Genomic DNA, 9,811 nt, shown 5'->3' with positions numbered 1-9,811 from the left:
CTCCCCCTTCCCCTTCCCTCCCCTCCGCGGCTTGATTGGGTTCATGGCAGGGCCGCCGAATGGAAGGGAGGAGAGGAGAGCGCAGGGGAGGGGGGGGAGTGACAGGCGGCATGGCATTCCTGGAGGCAGCCGGCCATGCGGCCTCAAAAGGTGTCGGAGCGTGGCCCGCCGGGGAAGGGGAGGGGTGGGGGGAACAGGGCATAACGAACTCGATGGTCAGCGACAGCAGCGGGCCGCGCCGGCCAAAATGTAGTGTTCTGTCACATATGAGAAATGTGTGTGTCCGTTTGTCCCGCAGGTGGTGAGCTCCATCGACGCCATGGCCAAGTACTCGCTGGAGGCCGAGAAGTACCGGTCGCAGTACCTGCCGTCGCCGTCGCTCGCCATGTACTCGGCCCAGACGTCCGACTCGTCCAAGTACATGGACGCGAGCCCGCAGCGGCCCTCCCCGTCGTCCTACCTCGACTCGACCTCGGCCTTCACCAAGGCCTACCTCGAGTCCTCCAAGATGTACATGGAGGCGGCGGCCAGCAAGGCGTACGCGGGCGAGCACGGCGGGCTGCTGCGCCAGGCCCACGGCCACGGCCACTACCCCATCGACATCCAGAGGGTGAGTAGAGTAGAGGCGCGCGCCGCCCGGCCGACCCTGGCCGCGCCCGCAGCACGCGTCAGTCGAATGGGTTGCCTATCCCAGACTTCACAGGCGCTCGGCCAAGGAGTAGTTAGAAGTGTATGTGGAGGCTGCGAGAAGTAAAGTCAGCACATTGTGTGTGAAACTCTTCCATAATACGCTCTAGTACCTCACTCCGTAAGAACGACGCATTCTCTGAACGGCCTGATCATGACCGCTGTTCTTCCGCGTTGCAGAACTTCTGGACCACCGGTCACCCTGCGTGGACGACGGAGGCCGCCGGCGACCGCTCCTCGCCGCAGACGTACCCGGACGCGGCCGGCGCGCTGTCGGCGGGGGGCTCCACCCCGCGCAGCCCCAGCCAGTCGCCGGACGTGGTAGGCCGCGGCCTCGCGGGCCTCCAGGGCGGCGCTGGCGGCGCGGCGTCCTCCGGGGACCGCGGCGGTCTCGACCACAGCGGTGGCGGGTCGTCGTCGGCGTCCTCGACCTCGTCGGCGGCGCCCTCGCCCGCCGGCTCCGCGGGCGGCTCTGCCAGCGGTGGCGGTGGCACCCCGGCGGCGGCGCCCGGGGGCGTGGGCGGCGGCGTGGGTGGGAGCGCCCAGGGCCCTTACTACGCGCAGGGCCTGGCTCCCGGGCTGGCGCCAGGGCTGCCGCAGGGCCTGTACCCGCCCTACCACCAGCCCTCCACGCCCGGCGCGGAGTTCCGCCGCCCACTCACGGTCATATTCTGACCCGACGAGCCGTGAGCCTCGCTGGAGTCCGGCAGCACCGACTGCTCCTGCGAGTGAGCTGATCCAAATCCTGGACACATACTTCTTAGGGCAGGTGGGTGTGGGTGGTCTTTGGCCAGCAATGTGAAAATGCTTTCAGTGAGCTGTGGTGTCGCTGGAAAGGTCGTAGATATTTTTCCCTCCATCAACTGATAAAGTTATTTATGTTCTGTACTGTATTATGCTGGCTGTTAAAGCAAACAACAAACGATCTCAAATTGTCTAGTAATTTTAGTAAGGACTATGTTCTGTTTACAGCGTCACATTGTTCATAGGTTATCCGATCCCATCGTTAAATATTCTTTCAGTCTGTCCTGATTACTTATCAAAAAATCTTTATTTGTAACAAAATCCTCTTATTTTGTTTTGAAATGAAGATTTGAAGTATTTCTTTATTGACAACCATAAGGTTAATCAATTTTTCCGTCTCTCAGGGCGTCAAAATTGCCCCGTAATAAGTAAATGTATGTAATAATTTTGTAATATATGTGCAGTAGTGATAATTTTCTAGTTTATCTCCTTCAGAACCTTTTGTACTATGTACAAATCATTTATATGTCTGTGATTTTTTACTTTTATCTTCCACTCCTTGGTAATCTTCCTTTTGTTTTATTCGAGATGTTTATTCTGTATATAATCTATAATTTTAGGTAAATGCAATACCAAATCCTTATCTCGAAACACATTAAACACAGAAAAAAGGAGGAAGCTTCTGACCTAATTGAATGCGTATTTTAGAAGCAACATAATATCCTCTGAACGTATGTAACAGCTTAGCAACTATATCTGCTAATTCAATCACTAGACCACCACAATTCTCATCTCATTGATGATGATTTCTTAAGTGCATTGTGCAAAATACAGACCTTAGAAAATGTAATGAAATACAAAAATCATCTTTAAAAGAAATGTCTACTCTTTCATTATAATTCTTAAGATGCAACCTGGGCGCGATTTTCTATATTGGATCATTCGACTAGGGTGAAGTTACCACGGCAGAAGGAGACACAGTAGTAGGGGAGTTGAGAATATATATTGGCTAGCCGCGCTACGCAATTCACTGACTGTGAATCCTGTTTAGCGTTTTATGCGAGTCTTTTAACGGCGCACGCTCTGCATAAAAATGTAGTTCGAGGCGATGGTGGGCGGACCGCGGGACTGGCGACGGCGCCAGGGCCAGGACACTGCTCTCCGCGACCTCCCGACCATCCTACCCTGTAAAACCCTTTGGCAACAAAAAGAAAGGAGAATAAAACCCTTCGGCAACAAAAAAAAAAAAAAATAGGAGAAAAATGAGTTTTAACAGATGATTTATGATTATGGCGGCTCGTTTGTTGGCGACAATTTATTCGCACGTGTCTCATGCAGAACTGCATCTGCTGTCACAAATGTACACAATTTCGTAATCAATATAATTACAGATTACCAGAGCACTTTATTGCGCAGTATTCTACAACGCAATCGTACGAATCCTTGAGGTATAATATAGAACACCTATGCAATTGTAAACCTTATCATCCCTCGTACTGTTATGCTACAGTCAACCCTTCGGAAAACGTCTCATAAATTTATTTTGACTTTCTTGTACTACGACGTCGTGATAGACCGCTACATTTTCGCGAAATTACGAATTCCCTCTCATAGAGCCGGACCCCTGCACCCCCCCCCCCCTCCCCTCTCCGAGCGCAGCCGCCACGCGAGACGCCATTCATCGCTGGACTATGTAAAGTGCATTAAGGGGATGAATACGTCACTTTGTACTTAACGGCAGCGCAGCCCTGCGTGCGGCCAAACTCGGGGGGACACTGTTAAAAATAACTGTCACCTAACGACTTACTGCCTGATTGACACTCCTGTAATGTAACAGAAATGTTGTTTTCATTTGAACACTCTCGAAACTTGTGCTATTCGGCCCATAGTGTCCCACAACAAAAACTACTATGTATTACTTTGCTGTACATTTACAAAAAAAGAGAAGTTAATTTTGTTAGCAGCACATTTCGTTCCAAAACAGGACACTTGTATTATTACAATTTTTGTTTTACAGGAGCAAAACAAAGTAACTGCTTTTGGTCGGAAACTTTGTTTCCGACATTTTCATTAACGCTGCTTTTTTACAGTAAGGCCTGTAAAAATACAGTATATGCTGCTAACAAAATTAATCACATTTTCGCTGTAAATTTACAGCAATTTTTTAACAGTGGAGAACGAAGGGAAAAGAGCTACCCGCGCGGAGGCAAAAAGGCGGACTGCGGTGCATGACACCCGCCCTGAGTTAGCATATCAAAAAACCGTCCAGCATTTAAGCAGCATGTCCAAAGAGGTGAAGTGGAGCAAGGGTTAAATTACTTGCGTTAAATCGTACACTCAGCGTGCCAATACAAACTTGTGCTAACGGCGTAAATAATGGCAGAATTTTTTTCAATTTAAAAAAAAATACAAAATTGGACAATTTTCACATTTTTCCGTGACAATGTTAGACGTTGAAATTCCTAGGAGGGTCAACAGTCAGTCGGGAGGACCTCGCGGGCGCCGCCACTGGCCCCTTCCATGCCACGCCCACCCACCACCGCTGTGACAGGTGCCTGAAGTAGTCGTGTTTGTTGTACTCGACAGGTAGGGAGGGCGAGATTGAGGTTATGGAGTGAGTGGAGTATAAAAGGTTCCACCAGAAATTTATTTATTTGTCATCGATTGTAGATCAGCAAGGGTGCAGGCAGCCCTGGAACATTTTGTGGTTACTTGACATTTGGGCAAGTGGCATTGTGCATAAGTGAATTAAACATTGGGTGGTTGGCATCGGTATTCAAAAGCTCCATGGGCTTTGCTTAAGTTCTGGCTGCAAACTGTAGAGATATCTTCGCTGCCTTCTCTAATTTCAATTTCTGCGCGCTTGGTCCTTCCCCTGACGCAGACGCCCCACCCCTCGCGGACGGTCCGCCCGTTTCTCATATCTCACGAGTGAGAAGCTTATTATTATACAGGAATGTGCCGACGACAATGGCGTCCACACGACAATGCTATAACGCGTACAATTCCGAGAACAAAACGCCGCGACAAACAGAACTCGACGGCGATGACTAGACTTGAGAGAGTGAGGGACTCGCTCGCGAGGGGCCGCGGCCCCCCGCCCCCGCCACGCCCCGCCCCCGATGTTCCCTCGGCAAGAGGCGCCTGGCAGAGCACAGCAGGACCCCGCGCTGCTGAGCAGAACGTTCATAATGGTATGAGTAAGTAGTACCGAGACAGAGAACGAGTTGAGAGAGAAAAAGGGGGGAGGGGTGGAGAGAGAAAGAGAGAGCGTAGAAAAGAAAAGGATGGGCCACGCGAGAGCCGCATTCCACCAATAGATCAGATTGCCGCTACAGCGTTTCAACCAAGCTGCTGCCTTAATAACTCGCAACACTTTAAACTTTACGCTGTAACTGGCGAACTTAGCGAGTGGCTAAAACTGTGTTTCGTCTGCTAAAAAGACGATAGTTGGAATTACATGAGCGATGTGCTACCCCTCTCAATGCGTGGCTGTGAGGGAGGGGGCTCGTGGGTGCAGAAACAACAAAGACTGCAGGTGTTTGGTCTGGGAGGCGTGCTGCAGGTGGCTCACGTGAAGACCCCCGCGCCCGTGACGTCGCGACCGACAGGCCGAGAGGCGGCTTTGGTGCTGGTCGCGGCGCCGCCACCCTCCCTCCCCGGCACAGCCCCTCCGCACCGCCACCCCTCCCGCGTGGCCACATAATATCATTTTTAGCAGCCATAGAAACACTTTACCCATTCAATAATCTGAATAAACGCACCACACACGCGCGCGCGCTCGCGCAGCATATTGTGTGAAGTCCCCCCGCGGCAGACCTGCCACCCTCCGCCGCGGCAGCACCCTCGCGGCCCCCGGGGGCGGCCCGGCGGCGGCCCGGGGGCGGCGCACCCTCCAGGCGCGGCGGACTCTTGCCCGCTCCAGCCCCGCCGAGGACTGCGCCGGAGTCCGCACCCCTCCGCCGCCCCCACCCCCCACCCCCCGCCCCCGGATCTCCTTTGTGTGCCGCCCGGTTGTTGTGGGGGTGGTTGGGGGAGGGGTTGCCTGGTGACGCCGGAATTGAAGGTTGAGAGGGAAGGGTTGGAGCGGCAGCAGCAGGCGGCCGTATAAGGGGCTGAAACGGAGAAAGGAGGACACGGCAGCCGACCGACGGGGGAGAGGGGGGAGGGGTGAGGGCCGTCAACACAACAGCTGCCCCTGTGTACAGATTGTCTTATTTGCTTTCAAATCCGACTCATTTTCGCAAAGCAGGCATTACGTAAATGCGCGTTCAGCAGGTTAAACCAACCTTAACTCTCTGCACATTAAACCAGTGCCCACGCACTGGAAACCCTAGTGTGTGAATGTCGCACACTTGTATGTGTGTGAGCGCGACATTCGTACAACATGGAGACATAAGTTTGTAAATTTCGAAGGAAAATTTACCCCTTTACTCGCCTTTACTCTTTTAAGTGTACGAACGGGCACATCACACATTTGCGTTAGTACATATTATATTGTTTCCGAAAACCGAAACAACTCATTTCGCTAGTAGTGCGGGGACTTGATGGGTGGAACGTCAGGGCCAGGGGAAGGGTATGAAGGCAAGGTGCGTGAAGGGCAAACAGGAGGGTAGGTGGACCGAAAGCCGGGGGTGACCGGGACGGGGGCGGGAGCGGTGGTTGGGCCCGCCGTGCTGCCGGTGCTCGCCTGGTGCTCGCGGACTCGAGTCGTGAGTGAATGGAGAGAGTTTGTAAACTCCGCTGCCGTGTCGGGTCGAGCTCGGCCCGCGAAAGGGGTTGTTTAGGGGTGATGTTAGCAAAGAAACTGGACAAGAATGGGCAGAGGCCTAACAAAGCCTGCCTTATACGTGCGCAAGGCACCAGCCTCCTTCCCCAAAACTCCAATCTGCAAAAAGGAACAACATACTGGTGCACATACCACAGGGCCTAGGCCCTTTGCTTCTCACACACTCTCACTGTATGTAACAGGCAATTCTGAAACATATGGAAAAACGCTAAAAGCCGGAAAGGGGTGTAATGCTACATTGTAATGCTACTAGGGCAACAAAACTAGCCATGAAAACGCCCAAAGATAAACATGTTTAGCAGTACAGCAAATCGATCGGCTGTAAATGAAAATTCGACGCGTCCTAAGAACAAAGTCCGATCTGTTTGCGCGCCCGTCAACAAAGTCTGATCTTTTTGCGCGCCCGTCAACAAAATCCGATCTTTTCGCGCGCCCGTCAACAAAGTCCGATCTGTTTTTGGTTGCGTTTGGGAGGCGGACGTTTGGAGCTTTGTGACAATTCTGTTTATGTATCTTTGCTTAACATTTTCGGTCTCAGCTATTCTTCAATCTCTTAGGATCACATAGCAGTCATTACTTTTTCTATACTGTCAATATAAGTGAAGATAGAAAATAAAGTAAACCAGCGATGCAGAGCGCGGCCAAAAACAGATCGGACTTTGTTGAGCGTCACACAAACAGATCGAACTTTGTTGACGGGCGCGCGAAAAGATCGGACTTTGTTGACGGGCGCGCAAACAGATCAGACTTTGTTCTTAGGACGCGTCGAAATGTAGGATAAATAATTATTTAGCTCTGTAGCTAAACATTTAGCTAAGTCACACCAAATTTAGCTATCTGTCTAAAACATGGCTGTCTCCCAAAAATGTCGCTATCTAGCTAAAATTTTGGCTAAATAGCTGAACATAGCTAAATTTTCAAAACAATTCTAGATCCCTTATAGTTTTTGGTTTACACTGCTAATCATTTTTATGCTTGTTCGAAAAACCGCGCCTCAAAAACCAACCCCCCGTGATCCATACGAAGTGAAGGGAGCCAAACCATTAGCGCCACCAGGGGACCACGACGACGAACGACGCGAACGTCCCTCAACAAACAACAACAACGTCAGCAACAACGCGGCCACCGCAACCGCCGCGCGCGGGCCCCGGCATAAGGACGATTAACGACCCGTAAAATTTAATCTCGACTAACCATGCGGAAATTACGTTGCATCATTCTGCTCGACCGAGACAAAGTGACAAACCACTCGGCGCAAGGATACATGTAAACGGGGCGCGCGTAATGACTAATAAAAAGCGATGCAGCGTGAAGCGGAGGCGCACGCTCGCTCACACACATGCTCTCTCTCTCTCTCTCTCTCTCTCTCTCTCTCTCTCTCTCTCTCTCTCTCTCTCTCTGTCTGTCCCTCTCGCGACAATCCCTTCCCTATGCAAACACGAGTCATCACGCTGGTGTGCTGCTCTTCAGTTTTCAGGACCCCGCCTACCCCATACACCGCGGCGGCCGCGCCGCGCGAGGAGACGCGCGCAGAGCAAACAAACGCGCGACAAACGCGACGCTGCTCACCCCGCCAAAAAGCCGTGCGAATGTGTGTGTGTGTGTGTGGTTTCGGGTTGTATTATGCGCGCGTTTGTGCGAATTGTAAATTTGTTTGAATATTGTAATTCGAAAAACACAAAGCTGTCGTATTGAATATTGTAATTTGACCACTACAAAACTGTCGATTCGATTTTTAACCTTGCCACAACTTTACATGGTCATAACATTCTGAAATTGTGAGCAGTTTACTGGACTAGTCCATTAGAAAATGACCTTTTTCGTAAATTGCTGACTATAGACAACTGACGTTGTCTGACTACAGACATCTCGTAAATTTGCCAGAATGTTCCATAAAATTACTTGTAAATTTACATAATCTTGTGTACGAGAAATTTTGTTATCTTCGTCTTAAAATTTATTGTAAATTTACAGTTTGAAATTTTTATTTTTATACAAGTCTATGTTATAATCTAAAATATTATAATTTGTCGTAAATTGACTAATTGTTTTCTTTTGACAGTGTCGGTAAAATTCACCAATTATTGTTGATGCCAAAAACAATGTAACTAACCAAAATTACAGTTGTTTTTCGTATGATCAACGATTTAAGAGGACGCACATGAGAACATGGTGTCCGCAAATCCGAAGGTTTCTCTTTTCAATGCGATTGAAAGAAGTCTCCGTAGCTCACACGTTTCTGATTTCGGGACTGCCCGCGACTACCACCGTCGCGTTCGCGTTCCGGGATGGTGGGTTGTGCCTTTTGTCTGCGGAGCAGGCCGAGTAAAAGTTATAGAGTGGCATCGAGAGCGGCGGGGCGGGACCGCCGTGCGGGGCCCATGCCCCCCCTGGCAGACGGGGAGCCCCGGGACCACGGGCACAATAACACTCATGGAGTCACGGTGGCACTCAATGGCCTAGTTTTAATCTCCCCTCAAATGAATCAATTAGAGAGGCGAAACACAAAGCCGAAAAGAGTTACTCGGAGAGAGAGAGAGAGAGAGAGAGAGAGAGAGAGAGAGAGAGAGAGAGAGAGGGAGAGAGGGAGAGGGGGAGGGAGGGAGGAAGGGAGGGAGAGGGGGGGGGGGGGGGGGGGGGGGGGGGGGGGGGGGGGGGAGGAATGTGGCCCGTCACTGTGGGGCGCTGTAGGGTGTGGAGGTGCCAACTGGGGGCGTGGGGGCAGTGAGCGGCGGCGGGCCCGCGAGGGGGCTCTTTGTGGTCCGGGGCCGCTACAATGGGGTAACGAGTGTGCGCGGTCCGCATCAGGGCGTGCATTGAGACAGACCGGGACCCTCTACGGCCATGCCGGGCTGGAAATTAGTAACAAAAGTAAGGGTGGCGGGCGAGCTATAAACAAAAACCTCGAACCTCGAACGTTTTTCTTTAATTTTCTTCAAAACAAAAAATCTGTTTTTATCAGCGGTGATACGATACGATGCGCAGTATTAGCTGCTAGTACGGTAGTAAAGTGAAATGTTTCGCCAGTTCAAGCGTAAAGTTATGCAGTTTTTCATTCTTTTTCTTTCCTTTTGAATCTTTTTGGTGTGGGCATTTTTGGCTGAAATCAACAAAAGAGCTGGTCTACAGAAAATTTCAAATGTTGTAATAGTGTTCTAACTGGAACTATATGTACAAGAATTGACAAGACTATATTACTTTCCCGCGAGAAAGGCCAGTCAGGAAAAAGGGGGGGGGGAGGAGCAGGAGGGCGGATAGGATAAAAGGACGATGTTAGCAACAAAAGCTGTTGCTGCCGCCGGATCGGCGAGAGACAATGGGGACCGGGGCCCCGGACACACGCTCTCGGACACCCTCCGGAGAGGGGATTCGCTTAACCCTTCCCCTCCCTCACACACACGCACACACAGCCCCCCCCCCCCCCTTTTTCTATACTGTCAATATAAGTGAAGATAGAAAATAAAGTAAACCAGCGATGCAGAGCGCGGCCAAAAACAGATCGGACTTTGTTGACGGGCGCGCAAACAGATCAGACTTTGTTCTTAGGACGCGTCGAAATGTAGGATAAATAATTATTTAGCTCTGTAGCTA

General features: G+C 50.9%; 1 protein-coding gene across 2 annotated transcripts in view; it reads left to right on the top strand.

The window, feature by feature from the left end:
- Nucleotides 1–2,551, top strand: part of LOC113208333 (transcription factor SOX-3-like) — a 33,177-nt gene extending 30,626 nt beyond the window's left edge. Inside the window, exons 5-6 of one of the 2 annotated variants that reach the window (XM_052271577.1) lie at nt 299–610; nt 868–2,551. In XM_052271577.1, the coding sequence (XP_052127537.1) occupies nt 299–610; nt 868–1,362 (807 nt within the window). In that variant the 3' untranslated portion in view covers nt 1,363–2,551. The remainder of the gene's footprint in view (nt 1–298; nt 611–867) is intronic. The other variant, XM_052271576.1, reaches the window with a different exon arrangement.
- The last annotated feature ends 7,260 nt before the right edge of the window (nt 2,552–9,811 follow it).

This window comes from Frankliniella occidentalis, unplaced genomic scaffold (assembly GCF_000697945.3).
Source record: "Frankliniella occidentalis isolate FOCC.00 unplaced genomic scaffold, Focc_3.1 Scaffold166, whole genome shotgun sequence".
In the NCBI taxonomy this organism is placed as follows: Eukaryota; Metazoa; Arthropoda; class Insecta; order Thysanoptera; family Thripidae; genus Frankliniella; species Frankliniella occidentalis.
Note: the sequence above shows the minus strand (reverse complement) of the source record. Positions and strands in the feature narration are given on the sequence as shown.